General features: G+C 48.6%; 1 protein-coding gene across 2 annotated transcripts in view; it reads left to right on the forward strand.

The window, feature by feature from the left end:
* Positions 1 to 21,961, forward strand: part of Pepd (peptidase D) — a 119,109-nt gene that overhangs the window by 9,092 nt on the left and 88,056 nt on the right. For both annotated transcript variants that reach the window (XM_063252573.1, XM_003467207.5), the window contains exons 3-6: positions 519 to 646; positions 7,808 to 7,871; positions 13,003 to 13,050; positions 14,850 to 14,911. In XM_063252573.1, the coding sequence (XP_063108643.1) occupies positions 519 to 646; positions 7,808 to 7,871; positions 13,003 to 13,050; positions 14,850 to 14,911 (302 nt within the window). The remainder of the gene's footprint in view (positions 1 to 518; positions 647 to 7,807; positions 7,872 to 13,002; positions 13,051 to 14,849; positions 14,912 to 21,961) is intronic.

Here is a 21,961-nt window from a genome sequence, read left to right on the forward strand (position 1 = left end):
GCTGGAGGGTCAGGGATAGAATTCAGCAGCACAAGTGCCTGCCTGGCAAGTGCAAGGTACTGAGTTTGAATCTTGGTATCACAAAATAAATAAATATAAAAGTAATAAAATAAAGTAATAAATAAAATAATAAAGTAACAAATATAAAAGTAAGTTGAACCAGAGCTGTGGTGCTTTGGGCTGCTGTGTCCCAGGGAGTCCAGGCCTGAGTCTGGGGGATGTGGATGTGGGAGGGCTGGGGCATGCATGCAAAATTCCCATCATCAGAGAGGCCTGGAGGGAGAGTCAGAGTAGCCACCAAGCCAGCCCTGCCAAGCTGACAGGGCAAGACGGGCAGCCTAGAGCTGGAGCTGGAAGCCGAGTATAGAGGTGGAAGGACTGTGTGGGACTGGGGGTCAGTTTCTGAGGGTAAGAGGGCCCAGGCCCTTCTCTGGAAGGGAAGCACTCAAGTTGCTGCTCGCCTCCCTCTTGAGCCTCATGGTTGCTCACCGGTGACGAGCCTCCTTGTTCCCCCACAGGAGTCCTTCTTCCACTGGGCATTTGGTGTCCTTGAGTCAGGCTTCTACGGCACCATTGATGTTGATACGGGCACGTCAACCCTATTTATCCCCAGGCTTCCTGACAGCTATGCCACCTGGATGGGCAAGTAAGGAGCGGTCCCTGCATTGTTACTGGCAGGCTGGGGTGGCCGGATGGGGGTGGGAGTGCAGGCCCTTGCCTGTTGGGGGCTGGGAGCACAGAGGCAGAAAGGAGGGGCTTGTGGTCAGGGCCTTTGCCAGCGCCTCAGTGGGGAAGGAGCACAGATTGGAGGCATAGTATGCTGAGCTTGTAATTGGAGTTTTCAGTTCAGCTAAAATGCCTGAGCCCAGAAACTGGTCACTTCCTCTTGGCCTTGGGTGGAGTGGGCCCACATGTGTCCTTGGTGAACACATGGCTGGGGTTAGGCCTGGGGCTAAGTCAGAATTTTGCCAAGTGGCCTCAGAGCAAAACTGATGTCCACCAGTGGGCTTAGACTCTGCACCCTGAGATCCCCAACAACAAGCTGGGCCCAACAACAGATGTTGTTAGGGGCTGGAGTTAGTGAGAGCAGTCTTGGGGGGTCCTGTTGGAAATGAGCCACTCGTGTGCAGGAGGTTACATCATACCTGTGTGGCACAAATGAGCCTGTCTGTGAGATAGGCTGGAGGCTTTGGATTGTGCTTTGTGACAGGTGTAGGTCCACAGGGTGGGCCTGCCCCACCCCCCATCCCACCAGTTTGGGCCCTTCTGGGAGCCAGGGGCCATTCCTGCCCACTCATTAGCGCTGAGGCAGCAGCTGTACTTAACCAGCGATGTTTGAGGTGATCAGAGGATCCTGCTAAATGCTCCCCACCTTCCAGTCTGTCATTTCTGCCTAGAGAGTGATTATTCTGAGCTAATGTATAAATTGCAGCCTTCGCTGCCTGGAGCCCCAGAAGGCTCATTACCAGGTGGGCTGGTGAATCTGTAGTTGGTTTGAATGACAAGGCACCCGGCTGTTGCAGGGACTCCAGTCTCTTTTCAGAGGGCCAGAGCCCTGTAGAGCTTGCCCAGACTTCCTCTGCTTTACCTGCTAACCCTTCCTGCCCTTCCTCTCAGGTCACATCAGCACAAGGCTACAACATCCGTTGTTGGGCCCAGCTTGTTGTTGGGGATCTCAGGGTGCAGGGTCTAAGCCCACAGGTGGACATCAGTTTTGCTCTAAGGCCAGTGGGCAAAATCCTGGCTTAGCCCCGGGCCTTCAGCTCTGCTGGGAAGACTCTGTTTTAGGCAGAATTGGCAGCAGAAGAGAGGTGGGCTCTTGCTTCTCCTGGGAGATGTTTCCTAAGTGTGGCCCTCAGGAGGCAGAGCAAGAAGTGGGCACATACCATCTTGCTAGCCTTGGGAGGGATGGCTGGGCTACCACTGAGAGGCCTCACCTGACACTGCCTTGCCCTCCTTTTTTCCTTTATTGTTGACCTTTATTCTATCCATGGCTGTCATGTTTTAAAGAAGAATCACTCTTTCAGCATGGTGGTATGACCAGACTGGGCCCTAGTTGCAGTGTGGCCTCCATGGGGAGGTCACTGTGCTCATGAGTGGGCCAGTCACTGGATAAGGCTCCAGTTCCTTCCTGTGAAACAACAGTGACTGCTGGTGAGACACCACTGGGGCTGTCATTATAGTTGTGGTCACTGGGGAATGGTGACATTTGTGATACTACCATGAGGTGGCAATGAAGTTGGGCCAGACCCCAAAGTTCAGAAGTGGCCACAGCAGTGATTTTGGACAATGGCTATCAAAAGTGGAAATTGCTTTCCTTCTTGCTTGACTGTGGTCAGGACATCAGTGCATGGCTGTGACAATGTTGCTGTGTGACTTCTGAGGCCAGACTGTAGGGTATACTATGGCTTCCTCCTGGTTCTCCCTGGGAGTGAATCACCTTGGAACCAGCTGTTCCACCATGAGGAAGCCCCGACTGGTGGCTAGCACCGGCCTCAAGCTCTATTGAACCACCACTAGGTCCAAGGGCAGCCTCCAGGTCTTTCTGCTCAGGGCCTAGATGTCATGGAACAGAGCTTAGCTCAACTGTCTAGACTCTGGACTCTGGGTTCCTGATCTTGAGAGTCCGTGACCATGAGAAATGGTTTTCCCTCCACCAAGTGTCCAGGTAGCCCTAGTAATTGGAACAACCTTGATGAAGAATTTAGATTTGGTGTCTGTAACAGAATCCTTTCTCCACTTTGATGAGGTTACATGAGCTAAGTTGGGGCTTTGGCCTTGCTGTGAGTGGCTTGTCTTAGGAATACAGTAACTGGGGCGCTGTGCTCAATGGCCTTTGGCTATGCATGGCACCTACAGTTTTGAGCTGGTTGCCCTCAGCACCTCCCTGTGGCTCAGCCGTCTGGCTCAGAGCTTGGTGTGATGTTTTACTGCTCAGAGAGCTAGTCCAAGAGTCACAGCAGATGTCTATAACTGTGAGCTGTGGAGATTGAACAGTGGTGGAGGAACACAGCTTCAGGGAGAGTTTGATCAGGATATCAGTATACTCCCCTCCCAACCCTCAACCCCCACCCTGCAGGTGGGGTAGAGAGGTAGAGGGATCTTGAGTTCATCTTCTCTTCTATTTTCTTTTATAGAGAGCTGATTCTAGCTAGAAATCAGAGTGCCTACCTGTGGGTTGAGAGTGGACATTCTGTGGAGCTGTGGGAGGAAGGGCCGCCTCACAACTTGGCCATCTAGTGGCTAACCCTGAGCAAAAGTCTTCCTACACCCACCATCTGTGGAGCCAAATGGCACTGTTCCACCATGAGAGTTGAAAACCCAGGACCTGATCAGTCAAAGACTGGCTGTTAGCAGTTGGTTTTTCTGGAGTGTACTCTTCACTGATACAGGAATAATATGCTGTGCCTTGGCCACAGCTGGGTTCCAGAGAGGCCGTTAAAAGTTTTCCTTTCGTCTGCCCCTGCTTTGCCTTGCCAGCTCATTTTGTTGTGCAGATAAACAGGCTTGGGTGGCATTGAGGGTGCAAGCGGTCTGCAGGATTGGTCTGTCTAGTGGAAAAGGCTCTGTGTGCACACCCAGCAAGCTGGACTTGCACCCTGAGGGAGGGTCTGGCCCCACAGTCTCGATGGACCCTTGCCTTCTGCAGCCTTGGCAGCCTGCTGCAGCTATTCCCAGCAGCCCTTTCCCTTTCTCTGCTCTGGGATGACCTTCTCCAAGTCCCCTGTCCTGAGACTTCGAGAGAGAAGGCACAGTTATAATGGAGCAGGGACAAAGGGGCTAGTTGTTTGGGCTCCAGTTGGGGGGTGGCCAGATCTGATGTGTGAAGTTGCTTCCACTCTCATGATCAATAGGGTACCGGGAGTGAGGCTGATGGGATTACCTGGCCTTTGCAGTCAAAACCCACCAGACTGAACACTTGACCTTCAGCTCCTCAGCTTCCTTCTGAGTCTGTATCTGATGGCTTTTGAAAATCCATCTGGCAGATACTGCAATCCAAAATCACCCCAGGGAAATAACGCCCCCGTCTGCAGGATCCTCTGCTTCCTGTACAAACTGGCCAGCTGTCAGTGTCGCAGACACTCAGGGGACCATTGGCAGCTTGGTGCTGGCCTGTTCTCATCCCAGGCCCTTTTTGGAGCGTGGTAGCTTCTAATTCAATTTTATTTGGAGTCTTTGTTCATAAAAATGTGACGCCTTTTGGATGTCAGAGTACTTTCCATCATATCCCATCAGAATCAAGCTTAGCCAGTTTTCACTGCCGGGTATCTGGGGTCCTCAAAGCAGGTAGGAAATTGCCTGTGACTCAATGCCTTGGGCAGCTTCAGTGCACATAGATCTGGGGCTGAGGAGGAAACCCTCCCAGAACCTCTGCAGCTTGGCTGTAGTCGGCGCCCATGCCTGACCAGTGTGCCTGGCCTAGGTTTGCAAGAAAATGTTATTTGGCCTGCTCAGTGCAAGCCACCCAGAAGGTATAGGAAGTGAATATCTGCTGGCTGAGAACTGAGGTTCTGGCCTGGCCCCTTAATCGAGGGGACCAATGTGGGGTATACATGGGGATGGCCTGTCTTTATTACCTCGCTGTCCCTCTGGTGAGTCTGTCTGAACCTGAGCATCTTGAAGGAAGGGCTGCCACTTAACCACAGACGAGGTCTCTAGGATCAGGTGCCTGCCTTTCTCAGGAGAGGGCTGGTTTTCTTTGACAACCTAATGACATCTTGAAGTGGTTGCTGACTTCCACTCCAGAGCAAGCGCCACCATGTTCTGCTGTGAAGGGAATGAAAAGCAGCGGCATTGTTTGGAACTGAAGGCAGGCTCTGGCTGCTGAAAATTGATGGTGACTGCTGAAATTTGGCCCTGTTACTTATTCATTAACTGTATGCAGGTGGTCAGCCAGCCACCAAGACTTGCTCTTTGAAATTTCATTTTCTAGAAGGCTCCATCCCACCTGCATCAGGGGGCATTAATTTCATGTCTCCTTCCCACATGAAGCCTCGCGCAGGGTGTTGGTGCTGCGTGTACAGGGATCGGTTCTGACTCTGAACTTGAACTCATGCCTGGGTCCAGCTGTTGGCAGAGCAGGCCTTCTCTAACCAGTGTCTCTGAACACAGACCCTCTCAGGAAGACAATATCCTGTGCGGTTAGGAGACTTCTCTCTCTTATCAAAGCTGTCCCTAAAGGGAGAAAGTCCAGAATGGGTGAGCTTTCTTTTTGACCCATTCTCTCCTGGTCTGGTTCTTTTTATTCTGTCTTCCAAATGGTAGAGCCTCACATAAGCTGTGCTTGCTGGATTCCAGACTCCAGATGAGGTGGAGTGTAGACACTCCAAGTGGCTACTTCCTCTCCTGCCATCCTGGCCCTTGGTGGGTTTAGAGCCACCCAGAGACCCTGCCTGCCAGCTTGGCAGGGCTAATGTGGACATGATCCAAGTCATGATCACCAAGCCTTCTAGGGCTGGTTTAAAGCAGCAGTTTGGAGTATATATCCCTTTGGGTGACATTTAAATGATTTTTCCTATAATTAACCCCAAAATATGAAAAATAAGTACTATTCAAACTTAATTATCTCTGCCCTTTAAAAAAGAATGAAATGCACAGTGCAGACAAGATACAGCCCTTCAGATTTTATCTGTCAGATGGTTATTCCTGTTGAGAGCCAGATCTATGGCTAGGGAGTACTTTGTGGCCCTTGAAGCCCAGCTTGCACTCTAGCCATCCTGTGTCCTTGACCTCACTGAGAAGGGCAAGGGCCACCTGAGGGGGCACAGCTTGAGCCCATGTCTCGATTTGGGCAGAGCAGCAAGCTTGCCCCACCTTGGCTCCCATGTTCACTTGCGTGGCTGTGACCACCATGAGAAGTGACCAGGTGAGCACACAGCTCTGGGACCACCCACAGATCACAGCCTCCCTGTATTCACCTCCCCTTTTGCTGCCACCTTTTCAAATTGTTGAGCCCTTGACTTTGGGTCACTGCTGGAGACTTCCCAAGACCTCTGACATCTTAACTGTGATCTAACAAACAAGACTTAACAGGCAGGAGGAGAAGGGAGACATTTCCTGGTGGCTTCCCTTAGCAAGATGGGAAAGCTGGGAGGTTTCAGGCTTCCATAGAAGTGGAGGTGGCCAGTCAGCTACATAATGGCCAGCATACCCTCTGTGGGGGGCGAAGGGACCTGATCTCAAAATCAGATCTTTGGTACTTACTGTATCTTGTGGGAGTTTGCTTTCCACACCTGTTACAACTGGAGATGATGAAGTGACATGGATCAGAGCTGGATTTGGGGACTTGCTGAGGGTGTAGGCACCTCTCTGCATGGAGGTAGACAGCCAGAGTGGATGGGGGGAGGACACATCTAGAAAAGCCTTTTGGTAATGACCCTGCCTCTTGCTTTTCTGCCTCTTGCTTCTGTGGTAAGTATCAGGGCCCATTCAGTGCCAAGAGTGTCATAGCTCACCAGCTGGAGGGTATGAAAGCTCCCCGTAAGCCAGCCCTTAAGCAGGGAGCTCCAAAATGCAGGCGTGGTATTTGTCATCTGTTTTTACCCTTAACTACTTACAACTGTGCTAATGGAGCTATCAGACCTTTGCCACTTAACTTTTGAGTCCTGTCTCACATGTGGAAGTTAATGTGATTGAATTGCGCAAACTTAATTAACAGTAGGAGCTTGATACCTAGTGATCACTTCAGAGAGGCAGAAAGGGAGGAAACTCAAAAGGGCACTGTGGGCTTCAGTGAGTGACTGATTCCAGAGAACTGAGTTCTTGGCCTGAGATGAGTTTTCTACCTGGTCCAGCTTGCTTCACATGGCTATGAGCTTTCTGCTGCTGGTTCCACAGCCCACTCTTGTGCCCCAAGTCCCAAAGCTCTCTCTCTCCCTTCTTTATTTAACCTGCGGCTTCCCAGGAACCCCTCTCATCTACACACCCATCAAGGGCCCAGGAAGCAGAATCTAAAAACCATCTGCTGTGCTCTCTCTAGGCCCTGTGGGATGTGACACCTGCAGATGACAAATGAGACCACAGGCATTCTGGGGGTGGGGAGAAGATGGGGATAGTGCCCCTTTGTGATCATGTGGAAGCCAAGTGTGGGAGTGCACAGGATGGTGTGTACATGCGTCATTGGACTTGGTTGGTGACAGTCTCTCTTCTCCTTAGCTGGTGACAGCCTGTTCCCATACAGTCAGTGTGTTCCTCCGTATGTAACTTCTGTTACCAGCAGTGACATTGACTCATCTGCTGACTGGGAGCCCGGGGATGGGGATGGTGGCATGCTGGTCCCTAGCTGGAGGTCTGCCCAGTGTAACTGTGGGTCCTAGGGTCCCACCAACCTCATTCTCTCTTGTCCCTTCTCCTTGGCTGGTTTTTCACGTTTAATGAGTAAGCTTGAGTTTTTCTAATCACATTAATACTGATACTGTTAGTTTGTTATCTTCCTTTTAAAAAGATCCCATTCAATATGGGGGGAGGGGCAGCTTGTTTTGTGCCACAAAGGATGGGGCCCATTGGCTGCTGCCCTTGAACTCTGTGGTATAGAGGCAAATGGTAGGTGCAAGGAGCATCGTCTGCATCTGTCAGGGGTGCAGAAGAATGGAAGCCAGCTGCTGGGAGATTGCCAAGGGAAGCAGGAGTGAGTCAATGTACCTGTCCCAGTGTACTTTGATTTTGTGTCTATGCTGGACAGATCCAACAGGGTGTTAGGTGCCAGCTGTGATAGGGAAGGACATGGGGCTGTGGGACTTGTGATTGGTGGGCAGGATGGTGCCCATATCAAGCCTTGACCTTGGCATTCCTTGTGCTTCCTTTTGAGGATCCATTCCAAGGAGCACTTCAAGAACAAATATGCTGTGGATGATGTCCAGTACACAGATGAGGTAAGTGGCTGACACCTCCCCCCTCTGAGCAGCGCTGGGTTATTTGTAACTCTTCTGCTTTGGGACTTCCTCTCCTCCCACTGCCCCAGCACAAGGACTTTGCCACTCCATGGGAGTACCCCTGTTTAGAAAGAGCAGGTCTTCCATCTTTCTGGAGCCCTCTCCCCTGATTCTTTCTTATCAAGATAGCTAACTATTGTCTCCTTTCTCCCCCTTCCTTTTTCTCTTTACAGATCAAGTGCCTTCCTTTCATTAAACTTTGCCCCTCTAATTTTTTAATGGGGCTGAGTTATAATCTCAGTGGTCTGCTTAGACACCAAAGCAGTAGTGCTCATCCTCCAAATACAACAACTTTGGTTCCCTGACCAGAACCCAGATGTGGCAATGTTATGTGGTCTCAGAGCCAAACTTCCAAGGGTGACGTGTCTAACTTAATATATAAATGATTGATCTTTGAGTACAGGATCTAAAATAGACTGAACATTTATTTGTATGCCCTTGATGAGGTCATTTGCCACTTTATATTTCTAAGTCCTAGAGAGGGAGCCACGTGCCTATATTCTAATTTTTTCCTGATCCTCTTTGTCAGATGTTCTCATACTCTGTAAAGAGCACTTTAATATTCCTGCGCTTTGGTACCTTCACCTTCCATCCCTCTTTACTGTGAAACCTGGAGGGAACAGCAAGGATGGGCCTTGTCTCAGGAACCTGGGATGGGTTTCCATCTTAGCTGGGCCACCACTGCTGAGTCAGAACCAGCTATGGGCCGGAGCCTCCCCAGTCTGGCATTTTTGTCTATAGAAGTGTGTGTGGGGGGGAATTCAACTCCATTTATATTGTGATTTGGTGGGATGTGGAAGAGAACTGGCCTCCAAATGCGGGGCATTAGAGAAAATCTTAGGTATCGGAACAGGAAATCCTTAATGATAGTGTAGAATGACTTCCTCTCAGACCAGCTGTTTCTTAATCTTTATTTATAAGGCAGAATTTTAAATGAAGGCTTCAATAGAGTTCAAAGGACAGAATCTCTTTCGAGTTCTGGAGTGTCTACAGCGCCCATCATCATTGTCAGTGCCGATCAGCTTGTTACTGTTACGACTGCCATTCTCCTCAGAAGCGAGGGCTGGTATTAACAGTGGCACAGGTGCTTCACTTTGGGGTGGCATGGGTCCCTTCATGCTTCTGTCTTGTCTTGTGATGAACTGCAGTTCCAGCCCCATTTATGGCTGAGGAGGTGGAGGCTGAGAAGTGAAGGGCCTTATAATTGGCCCCACATTTAGGGGTGTAAGCATTGGGATGTAACCCCAGGACCTCCAGACCCAGAGACTGAGTCCTCAGCTCTGCCCTTGCCCTGTCACAAATGAGCGGCTGCTACAGGACACTTTAGGCAAGGTGACACAGAATCTCAAGCATCTTTGATTTTACATGTTCAAAATAGAGCTGCCCCAAAGTACAAACTGCTAGACTGTGTAAGGAAGCCGAGAGGCACCCAGGTCTACTCCTTCATGGAAGGTGGCAGAGAAGGGATCCCTAGGCTGTTCGGCGCTGCTCAATCCCATCTGACTTTACGCTGCCTTGGCCATTGGCAAATCACAGACAGCAAGCAGTGCATGATTGTCGTCTCTGAAAAAGGGCAGAAAGTCCCTCACCCCAGGCCCAACTCCATCACCTGATACAACATATAATACAAACCTGCCTCTCTAGTTTCTCTGTTCTTCAGGGAGGAAACTGGGTTAAACTGCTGAGAAGTGAGCTTCCCTTGAAAGGTGGTGCTCAGGAAACCCTTGACAGGGGCTTGCCCTTGCTGTGAAGCCCCCCATGCAGGGGCTGCTGTCCCTAATCAACTTGGAGGCAGCAGAGTGGAGGGTGTGTTTTGTGCACCTGTCTTCCTTCATGGCGCTGAGCAAATGATAGACCAGTCATTGATTCTGATATAGGCAGGACAAAAGAGAAACAACCACCACACCACAGGGACAGATGCCACCTGCCTCAGAGCCTCAGTCTAGAGGAAGTGGCAGGGCCAAGGAGAACCAGCATCTTTTGAAGGGGCTGCTAAATACTGCACTTGTTCCAGAGAACCTGCCCATCATATTATTTGATGTTTCCATTTTAGAAACAAATTCTCAATTTTAAAAGCATTGCAGGCCACCGGTGTGCACTAATGTAGGAGACTTCCCTGAGTGACTATTTTCAAGAACTTCAGTGCCTCCAGGGCAAAGCCCACCTTGTGGGACCCTGTGGGCTTTCTGGGCTACACGAAGAAAGGCCTGTCAATCCTCTGTGTGAAGAGTGCCCACGGGCTTGCACTGGGACTGGCTCGATGTGTGGTATCTGTGGGAAGCCTCTGCTTGTCTTCAGCACAGGATCCAGGCCCACACGGCTCTGATGAGTTCTGCTGATGCCCATCCACCACGATCCGCCAGGGAGGCCAGGCTACCCGGGAGATCGATGCTGGCCACGGCACGTAGCAAAGCAGGAGTACTTAACAGCCCTGTTGGGGAGAGCTGATGGGTCCCCAGTGGTCACTGCTCCATGGAAATGAGCCTCTGGGTTGACAGAACTGCACTGTAGTGTGTGCTGGGACTGCGTTTCAAGCCCATGACACACAGCTGTGCCATGTTCCCTTAATTTTTGAGGCACAGCATCATGGTGTGCGAGGAGAACATAGCACTAATGGGTCTCCGTGGGAAAGGGCAGATGGAGCTGTTGGCCAAGAGAGTTTTGCAACCACGAAGGTAACCAGAGTCCATTCAGGCAGCTGTGATCAATAAAAGATGTTGCCCTGCCCAGGCTTGCAGACACACAGCCTGCTCTCAGCATTGGACCTCAGTTGTCTGAGCGTCAGGCAGCCAGCGAGGCGGCTTTTTCTTCCATAATTCCTAACCAGCACATCCTGAGAGTCATTGTGGAGAAAAAACGATCAGCCTGCACATTTGTTATCCAGCTCCTCTCTTCCAAGGACAATAGCAGAGACAATCCCCAAGTGCCTTCTCGCTCTCTGATTCTGCTCCTATAATTGATGGAATGGTTGTGTGCTGCTGAATGTAGCCCTTCACGTCAACGTAACAACACACCCAGGGCCTGACACGTGCAACTCTGTTCCTTTTAATGAGCTTACCCCTCCTGCAGGAGGGATTCAGCTGAGCCTTTCATTTGTGCGACAGAGACTGAGGGGCTCAGTCATTCTTAAAGCAGTTACTGAGTGACCGTGAGAGGGTCCAGGCAGACAGAGGTAAGTTGCTCTATACAGCACTTAGGGGTCACTTGGCTCTGGGCATCATAATCCTTAACAGAATATTTGACTTTCGATCCAGCACAGCATTACAACTGAGTCACATTTGGTGTCTTTTTATTTTTTAAAGAAGTAAGTTTTTTAAGGATTTTTTTTTTCAGTACTAGGAATTGAACTTAGAACCTTTGTACTGAACTACCTCCCCAACCCTTTTTGTTTTGAGACAGTCTCACGAACTTGCTGAGGCGCTGAGGCTGGACTCAAACTTTGATTCTCTTGCCTCAGCCTCCCAGAGTGCTGGGATTTATAGGTATGTCTTTACCACCCCTGGCTAAGGAATTTTAAGGAAATAAAACCTTATATCCCAACATGCTCATCATAGTATTATTTATAATTGCTAATCATTAGAAATAACTTAGGTGCTCAGTACAGGAATGAATAAGTGGATGATGGTATGTCCACTAAGAGAGACTGTTACACAGCCACGGATTCCAGTCTGAGCATTGCTATTTCTGTGAACTTAGGCGAGTTCTCTGACCCACAGACTGTCTCATCTGGAAGGTCTGGACATTGGGGGCAGCATCTTTGTGGGTGCTTAAGTGAGATGATGTATGTGAGATGATTGGCACAGGCCACAATCAAGGACTTTCCAAGCATTATCATCCTCATGGGTGGTGACTGCTAAAAATTGTGTGTTTGAAGAATATTTAATGACAGGAAATAAGTGAAGCCTGTAATTTCATATAATCCAAATGTCATTACAGATCTCTGTTTTTTATGTGCAAAGCCAAAATGTCTCTGGGGATGAGATTGCAGGTGCATTTTGTCTTTTCGTAATTTTCAGTGTATTCCAGCTTTTCTCTGGGAGCATCTGAGTATTTTAAAAAGCTGTATATCCATGTATCAAAACTTCTCAAAATGCCCGCTTTAAACATGTGCGGGATGCAGTATGTTGGTGATAGCTCAGTCAGTCTGTTAACACCACAATACCTCCTTTGTGCCCTCCCTAAGTGTGGTGGGTGTCAGAGCACTTGAGGTGGAGTGGGAGTGGGGAGGGACAGGGCTGCAAGAGCTCAGATACAGCAGGACATACAGGATTTAGGATGTAAGGCACGCTGAGGGCTGAGGGCCAGGAAAGATGAAATCACCCCCAGCAGGGTGGGCAGCACTCTTGGGGCACTGATGTCACAGCTGATGTTGTCTGATGGATGCCTTCCTACCAGTAGGAGATTGATGACTCCAGTGGGGTGGTCGAGGAGGGAGTGACTGAGGCTGCCTGGGGAGCTGAGTAGGTGATGGAGTAGTAGGGGAAGGCATTCCAGGCAGAGGGGAGAGCCCTGCAGAGGTGTAGTGAGGCGAGCTATTGTGATACTGAAGATGCTGGGGGAGAAAGCAGCCATGGCACCTCGGGGCCAGGAGGCCTGCGTAGAGCAGGCTGGAAGCCAAAGAGTGGCGATTAGAAAGGCAGACGCCTCACAGTCTAGGAGGTGAGTGGGTGGGGGAGGGGAGGCATTTCCCCAGGGATCCTGTGCCTGGAGGTGTTCACAGGGTGGGCTCTCTTGGGAAGGAGTGGGCAGCTGGACAGAAGTGCTGTTTGGCAGGTTTGGCTGTCTGGAGGCAGGGTCTGTGAGGTGCAGGCAGGCCGCATGGTGGGGAGTGGCTGGTGTAGATTTGAAGCCCTCTACTGCTTGCTGTTTGTGTAGATTTCATAGGTCCTTCAAATTCTGTAAGCCTCAGTTTATTCCCCTGCAGGATGGGGACAGTAATACCACCTTTTTTAAGGACTTGCTTTATAAATCTGTGCCATCATTAAACAGTGGTATATATCACCGTCACACTCCTTTGTGTGAGTTTTTCTAAAGTGTTTTTGAAAGTGAATTTTTCTTTCTGACTTTTCAGATTGCCAGTGTCCTGGCGTCACGGAACCCCTCTGTCCTCCTCACCTTGGTAAGTGGCTGGTGTCATGGAGTGGGGCACAGGGAAGAAGATTTAAGGAGTGGCCTGCTTCTGTCAATGTTGGGGCCGCAGAGGAGGATTTTAAAAAAGGGGAGATAGTTATTGGTGATAAGTAGTGACTTGCTCTGTCTGAATGCTGACCTTGTCTTCAAGTCTCCCTGGGTATACTGTGTCTTGTCTCAAGGTCATAATAGACAAGGTACCACCCTGCTCCTAGGATTAAAATCCAGGTATATAGTTGAGTCAGGCTGAGCTCACGGGCTTTGTGGATGCAGAATGTTAGTTTCCTCCCACTCCAGATCTCCTGTGTTGTTACTAGAATTTGAAGGAAAAAAAAAAACTCCATTGGCATCTACCCTCACAGTAGGAAAGCTGTGGGACATGAGTGGGGGTAGTATGGGTATAGAATGTGGTGCTGGTGCCCTGGCAGGGATTGGGGGCCACTGGGGCTGTGGGGTATCTCAGAGAGGAAGCATGCTGTGTTGTCCTCCTTCAACCTCAAGATTTCATATGTAAAACCTTCCTTCCTCCCAGAATGACCCTTTTCTCCTTTGTTAATTGATTTTTACAGGAATAGTTCTTAATGATTTTTTTTTTTTTTTTAAAGCGGTTGGTCTCTTTATTCTACTCTGCTGTTTTGGTAGCTAATGCTGGAAAATTACACTAGAGGATTGTGGTCAAAGATGGCCCAGAAAGACTTTGATGGAGTCAAAGTTCTTGAGAAAGCACTGGCAACTTAAAATGTTTTGTCTCTGTGGGGTGGCATGTTTTTCTCTGAACCTTTTATTTTGTTTCTACTTATGTTAAGTTCTATATGGAGTCTCTTAGTTAGGAAAAGGAGAGACATTAACAGCTTCACAGAATCCTGCCTGATGTCAGTGCCACATCCCTGGAAGGTTGGGATTTGGTTGTCATCCCTCTGAGTCTGTGGCATTAGTTCCAGGATCCCTCCCCACCTCCAGATCTTAAAACTTGCAGATACCAAATCCCTTAAATAAAATGGTATTTGGATATAACCTTACCCAATACAATCTTCTGTGTACTTTAAATCAGCTCTGAATTACTCATATTATTTAATACAATGTAAATGTTATATAAATAATTGTTATATGGTATCACTGTATTGTTTAGGGAATGATAAGATAAAAAAGGGCTGTTCAGTAGGGATACAGTTATTTTCCTAAGTATTTTCAAATACAGTCAGTTGAATCTGTGAATGCAGAATACATCAATATAGAGGGCTGGCTATATTCTTTTATTTTTTATTTTTTTATTGGTATAGGGAGTCAAACTCAGACCTCGTTGTTGCAAGGCAGGCACTTATGCCGTTGAGCTAAATCCCCAGCCCGAGGTGGCTATATTCTTTTGAACCTCATGCTGGAGTGTGTGTGTGTGTATGTGTTACTAAAGATTGAACCCAGAGCCTTCACAATGAGGTATATCCCCAGTTCTTTTCTTATTTTTTATTTTGAAGCAGAATCTTACTAAGTTGGCCAGGCTGGCTTGAACATGTGATCTTCCTGCCTCAGCCCCCCAGGGTGCTGGATTATAGGCCTATACCGCAGTACCCTGCTGTGCCCTGCTTTTCAAGCCATAGCCCAGACAAGAGCGCCTGGCTTGGAGTTACCTGGCTGAAGGCTTGCTAGGCTGGGGACTATAGCTGGGAAGGGTGTGCTGGACTGGGGTGTGTGTTCCCTCTTCTTACCCGTCCTCAGTCTGACTAGAGGAGCCAGGGGGACCCTGTGGCCCTTGTGACTCTGTGTGTTCTTATGCCCCTTCTTTCTCCCCAGCGTGGCGTTAACACGGACAGCGGCAGTGTTTGCAAGGAGGCCTCCTTCGAGGGCATCAGCAAGTAAGTCCTGGGGTGCCGGAGCATCTCTGTCCTCCACACACTCATACCTTCATCATGGGTCTTGTCTCTACACAAGACGTGAAATACAGTACAATTCTAAAAATAAATTTGAAGCCAGGGTTGGTGACATGCCTGTAATCCCAGCATTCTGGGAGGCTGACACAGAAAGGTCTCGATTTTGTGTCCAGCCTGGGCAACTTAGCTATTTAGGGAAACCATGTCTCAAAATAAAAATAAATGAAAGGGCTGGGGAGTGCTTAGTATGACGGTCCTGTGTTCAATCTCCTTACTGCTACCACCACTCAAAAAATAAAACAAAATGAACATTTGACTGGGTATTTTGAGAAAATGCTTAAAAAACTGATTTACCTAAAATTGCCCCACTTTGTACTTGAAGGAAGGCACCTTCTCTGTCATGTTCTATAGTAGCAGTGCCCAGAGAGGCCTGGCCACTGTGCATGGGGTGGCTGTTTTCATTCTGAGAGCAGCCTGGAGCTCTGTGGCTCTTGCAGGTACCACACCCTTGCCATGCAGCCCTTTCCCCTGAGCCCTGGACACTGACGTCTCCCAGCTCTCAGCAGCTTGCTGTATCCCCTGGTTCACTAGTCTCAGGCAGCATCTTCTTTACCTATCCTCATTCCTCAACTTTGCTTTGAATTGAGCCCTCAGAACCTGCTCTGGAAGCAGCCCCTTTTCTAGGCTTCTCCAGGAAGTAAGGCCAGTGTTGGACACAAAGTGAACAGCAAATCTACTGCCTTGTCACTCTCTCTCATGTTCCCCTGGGAGTGCTGCCTGCCAGCTGTGTGTCCCCAGGCTGGCTGGTGGCCAGCCCTGTAAGCCTGCATGACTGGGCTGACACCGCTGCAGATGCTCCTTCGAGGAGAGATCCCTGTTCCTTGAGGCTGCTGAGCATAGACAACAGGCAGCTCCTGACCCTGGGCTCCCAATGTCCCCACACACTCTACACAGTCTTTGCAGCCACTGCATCCTCTGTTGTCCTTTAGTGGACCAAGGCAGTGACGGAGGAAGTGCCTTATAATTATGTATGAGCTTGAGCTGCAGGAGTCTGTGTGTATGTGCGATGTAGGGGTGATTAAAAGGATTATGAGCTCATGAATATGTATCACTTCCCCAACTATAAGAGATCGGGTAGGGGGAGTGGGTATCAGGTTTACTTCTTTTCATCATACAAATCTCTGCATCCTCTTGGGAGTTTGCCCAGAGTGGCCCTGCCTCCTACACCCAGCAGATTAGCCCAGTTCTTTGATATACTGACCATGAAGCTGCTTTTTCCCCAGGCCCTGGGAGCAGGTATGGCACAGGGGCTGCTGCCTGTCTAGAGATAGGCCTTCCTCTGTCCTCCCAGTTCTGCCAGGTTCCTGTATTCCAGCATCCTGCTCATTTGGACTGGACTGCAATGTCCCTCTGGCCTCCACCTGAGTCTCCCCCTCATGGAAAGGACCCTGAGCTGGGAGAAGGTGGTCCCCTTCCCCAACGAGCTCTGTGATCTTGGTCCCTATGTGAAACATGCCTTGGGTTTGTTGCAAGGACTGCAGAAGACCACGCTCACCCAGAGCCTGCACATAGCTGGTGTACAGGAAATCCAGGCTCACAGCAGACCCCAGTTGAATGCCAGTCCCCCATGGGCCTCAGTCTCCCAGTCTGTGCAGTGGCTCAGGCACGTTCCAGCAGGGCTGATGACCAGATTCCTGAGTGGCAGAGAATGGCAGAGGGTCTTGGCTGTGGGCTCTTTGCTTGCCCCCTGCCAGAGGGCTCTGCTTTGCAGGTTGCTGAGCTCCTAATGGTGATGTGGCAAGCACCATCCTGGATGGGAGCTCAAGACATAGTCCCTGAGGCAGAGGTCTGCTGCCTTTCTGAGGTCATACCAAGAGATGCAGCTGGGTCCTCAGGTTGCCCCAGGGCCATTGTTATTGTCAGTGGAGTACAGAAGTGGCCTCAACCCTCTGCATTAGAAGGATCCCTGCTGTGGACTCTTGATTGCTCCCCACCATGACCACTCCTTTTTCCTTTTTTGCATTGAAGATTGAACCCAGGGCCTTGGGTGTGCTGGGCTACATCCCTATTTTTTGAGACAGGATCTCACAAAGTGGTCCAAGCTGTTCTCAAACTTTAATCTTCCTACCTCAGCCTCCTAAGCAGGTAGGATTATAGGTGTGCACCAGGTAGGATTACATGCCTGGCTTGACCTATGTCTCCCTTGAGCATACTCCAGCTTCTGTCCCCTATTACTCCTGAGTCCATGAGAAGCCTGTGCTTTGCAAACCACTGTCCTTTACCCACTCAGCATATAGAGACCTTTTGTTTTGAGACAAGTTTTCATTAAATTACCTGGTGTACTTCAGTATGTGGTCTGACTGCCTCAGCCTCTTGGGGCTGGGATTATAGGCGTATGCCACTGTGTCCTGCTGTTGATATTTTTCAGGAAGCCAAGACTGACTCAATTTCATACTGTTTCACCCAGCATGTGCACTGCACCATCTGCACCCCGTGGTCCAATCAGGTGGAAGCTGATGGAGTGCTCTGCAGGTGCCTCAGCTGGTGGGCTGGGCTGAGAGACTGCTGTCCATGCTGGGTGTCAGGTGATAGGCTCTTGCTGAAGTCTCTGACCTTGGTTCATTTGACTCAGGGGAGACCCTTGTACTTGTCTCTTCGTCTTAGGTCCCCTGGCCTGTTTGTGGTACTCTTTCCTCTCTCCATCACTTGGCAAGTTTTCTTATGCCTCCTCTCTCAGCTTCATATTTTACTCTATAACCCTCTAACTCCAACATCAAGTTGCTCACTGGAGCAGGAGGCTTCTGCAGGTGCTCCCAGCCTGGAATGCCACTGGCACTAACTTGGGGCCCTGGTCTCTGCCTGCAGGTGCCCCCTCCCCCAACTCCTCCCTAATAGAAAGTCACATCTGTATTTTTGAGCTCTGAGTATAACTCACCTCCTGCCACCCACAGCCTGAGCTGCCAGCACCTCACTTCTGCCACCCCCGTCCTCTGCCAAGCTGGGAAGAGATCTCATCCTTGAGGGCCACTGCGGCTCAGCAACCATGTTCACCCACCTGCCGAGTGCATCTCTAGCTGTTTGCTGGGGATAATAATAACCTGTTTTCTAAGCAAGATGAATCTGCTGTCGTCCTACTTTCTAATACTCAGCTGTTTGTCCCAAGTCACCTGTCACTGCCCTGATGAAGCTCCTTGTTCCTAGAACTTTTACTTTGGCTCTTTTAAACCTGTCTGAAGCTGTTCCATCTTACATTTGTTTATTTTTGTTTGACCTTTTGTGTGTATGTGTATTTTACTGGGAGTTGAACCTAGAACCTTTTACTGAGCCATATCCCCAGCCTTTTTTATTTTAATTTTTATTTTGAGACAGGGCCTTGTTAAGTCAGGAACTCAAGCTTGTGATCTTCCTGCCTCTGCCTCCAGGCGCTAGAATTCTAGGCAGCACATTGAGTTGACTTCTCACTTTAAAGGAAACTCAGGTTTGGCCTCTGGGTTTCTCTGCCTTTTTCCTTTGGCCTGCAGGGAGGAGAAGACTAATAGTAGCATCACTTACCCAGCCATCACAGCCCCCTAGGACTCTAGTCTAACTGGGCAGTTAACTGTGACCTTCTTTCTGAATGTGCCTTTTCAGGATTATTTGATCTTCCAGAGCCAGGCTGCCTGCTACCCACAGCTAGGCGTACACAGTGTCTCAAAGCAGTGGGGACAGTAGCAGACCTGAGCAGAGGGAACCAGGGAATTGAAAGCAGGTTGGATGGTGGGCATGCAGGAGGTCAGAGTGGTCCAGTCCCCTTGTGGCCTACGGCTCAGCAGAGCCATGGCTTGGTATGATAGTGGCAGGGTAAAGGGAGCAACAGAGACAGTCTGTATAATCTTTGCACTGAGGTTAGGGTCTGGCCCAGCCATGGCTCCATGCTTGACTTGATTGGAATAACAGCAAAGTCTGGGGCAATTTTGGAAAGAATCCTAGTATGGACTCTGGCAGGACTGAAGGGTGTATGAGTGGGTCAGAGGCTCATTCCCAGGTGCTGGCATGTGCCTGCTGGGGTACTTGTCCTTGAGCTAGAGCTGGGAGGGGCTGAGATGGGGAGAACACTGCAGTGAAAAGGACTGGGAACTTCTTCCTATGGATTTTGGGCACCAGAGCTCCCTGGAGCGCTGCTTCTTATAACCTGGGAACCAAGTCAGACATGATCCATCCTTGTTAGCATCTGAGGAGATGGATTTTAGGGCGGATTTTTCTGAGATTAAGATTTTGACCTTAAAGGGAAAGAGATGGTCTGTGGTGGCCCAAGTGGCCTGAGCTCAGAGCCATCCATTCGTCAAGTTCACATCGCTTAATGGGGTGCTTCCCTAGAACGAGGCAGTTCCCTCCCAGAGAGTAAAATCTGTGAGTCCCAGAGCCTGGGTGGGGATGGAGAGTCATAGAGGACTCTTTGTGTTATGCTGTTGTCTGAGGGAGAAATATGGTCCTTGTTTTACATCAGCTGGTTATTCAGGATAAGCATATTTCTTATCTCTTGGCATTTACTTAAATTGCCTTGCATATTTGAAGACAATTGGTTATAAATTAATTCCATTTAAATAAGTTGTTAAATATGAAATGCTGAATTTGGGGTTGTTAATACAGGAATATTAATATTCAAAGATATGGAATTTTAAAACCCAGCAAGTAGAGGGACATCATTAAGCTTGACAATTACAACAAAATACCAATTTGTGATTTGGGGACCATGGCTTTCTGGTTACTATTAATTTGCATGGGAGTAGTTTTTAAATTACGGCCCATGGAAATCTCCACGATAGGAGAAGCTGCCCCCTCCTATACAGAGAATAGGGTGTATGTGTGGGGTCTTTCCTCCTGCATTGGGTTAGAAAGTCCACAAAGGAAGCTAGAGGCCTGGTGCGGGGGGGTCAGGCCCACCCCTCACCTGTCGTTGCCTGTTCCATTTTGGGTGGCCCACCAGGAAATTACCCTTTGCTTCTACAATGCCCTCCCACTCTTACAGGCATTCATGGGATTTTTTATTTTTACATAATTAATAGATGCTCATTATGGAAGCACAGAGGCAAAAATAAGGAATATTTGAATTTCATTACCAGAGTTAAGCTTTGGACTCTTCCACATGTCTGACTGTGCTTCTCTCAGTGTGTGTGTCTGAATGTACTTTTGTGTGTCTATGTGTGTACATTTGTCGGTATAACGTGCATGTCTTTGTGTATCTTTTTATCTACATGTAGATCCTGTGTGTGTCTGAGTGTTACCTGTCTGAACATGTATATGTATATCTGTGTTTACTCACTTTTGAGTATATGTGCCTTTGTGTGTGTTTGTATGTATATTTCTATGTGTTTGCCTATATCTGTGTGTGTGTGTGTGTGTGTGTGTGTGTGTATATACAGTGGTCCCCCAGTGTCTGTGGCTTCGTGTTTTGTGATCTCAGTTACCAGCGGCTAACTGCAGTCCACAAACATTAAAGGGAAAATTCCAGAAATAAGCTGTTTCTAAATTTTCAGTTGCATGCCCAGCACTTCTGTGCCCAGGAGATGAATTTTCTCCTTGTGCAAAGTATCCATGCTATAGATGCAACCCACCCATTAGTCACTTAGTAGCCATCTTAGCTACCAGATCCACTGTCACAGTATCCCAGTGTTTATATTCCAGTAGCCCTTATTTTTCTTAATAATGGCCTTAATGTGCAAAAAGAAGGATGCTAGTAATTTTATTATAGTATATTAGTATAATCATTCTATTTTATTATTAGTTATTATTACTCTCTTACTTTGCCTAATTCATAAATTAAACTTAATTGTAAATCCGTATGTATAGACATATAACCTACAGTGGTGGTGAACCTGAGGCTCTGCTACAGTGGGCTGTTTGTATCATTGAAAGCTCTTAACAGGTTCACCATCACTGCCATAAGAGAAACCATAGTATACATAGGATTCTGTCTTGTCCACAGTTTGAGGCATCCACTGGGAAGTCTTAGAACACGTCCCTCCATGAATAAGGAAGAACTTAAATCTGTCTGTGTTCGTGTGTGTGTGTCTGTGGGTGTATACCTGTTGTGCTCATTTGTGTGTCTTTGAGCATATGTCTTTACACGTGTGTGTGTCTGTGCTGAGTCACTTAGCTGCTTATATGTGCACGCATGTGCGTGTATGCAGGCTGTTGTGTAAAGTGAAACTTTGCCAGTTTGTCTGGCTGTTGAGTAGATAAACCATAGCTTTTCCTAAGGTCAAAGTGACATTTGGTGAAATGGGAGATAGTATCTCTCTTGTCATCTGATATATATCATCTGCTGCTCTGCTCTTTACTCTGACCACTTCGCTGCCTATCGTATCTGTGATATTTCACAAGTAGAGCCTTGATTCGATAGCTGTTACGTTGACTTTAAATCAGGAAGTTCTGTTTGTGTAGTTAGGACTCAGAGCTGGAGTCCTTTCAATCTGCTTGTGTGTGTTTGCCCTCCACTGCATGTCTGCTCCTTGGTTGTCTGGCTGTCAGCCCTACAACTGTAGCACTGTACAAGCACAGGTGCTTGCAAACACCAGCAGTGGGCCGGTGGAGAGTCCTTGGCTGCAGGGCAGGAGCTCTCTGCACAGCTTGTGTTCGTGCATTGCATCCTGACCTGTGATGGACCAGGTGCCGAGTTCAGGGGCTGAAGGCTCCCCAGGGCTCCTCTGCTGAGACCCATTATTATCCCTTTCCCACTGTCTCACCAGTAGCTTGAGTCTGGGTCACATACGGCTCTCCTGTGTCAGAGATGTGCCCTGGGATTATTTTCTCTCTTGAGGCCCTTTGTCAATTATGTTCAGTGTATTAGAAAACAGCTTTTGGCTTTCTAGGTTTTTCTCTCATGTTTTTTAAAAATTTTATTAATTTGTGCTCTTTTAACTGTCCTTCTAATCTCTAGGTTATGGTTGCTCTTTCTCTGATTTCTTGGGAAGGAAGAAATGGGCATTCTTGAGATGGAAGATTGGGTTATTGGTTTTTAATGTTGTCTCTACTGCATACAAGTAGAATGTTAAA

Source organism: Cavia porcellus, unplaced genomic scaffold (assembly GCF_034190915.1).
Source record: "Cavia porcellus strain 051 isolate PalLab524CR breed Dunkin Hartley unplaced genomic scaffold, mCavPor4.1 scaffold_7, whole genome shotgun sequence".
NCBI classification, from domain to species: Eukaryota; Metazoa; Chordata; class Mammalia; order Rodentia; family Caviidae; genus Cavia; species Cavia porcellus.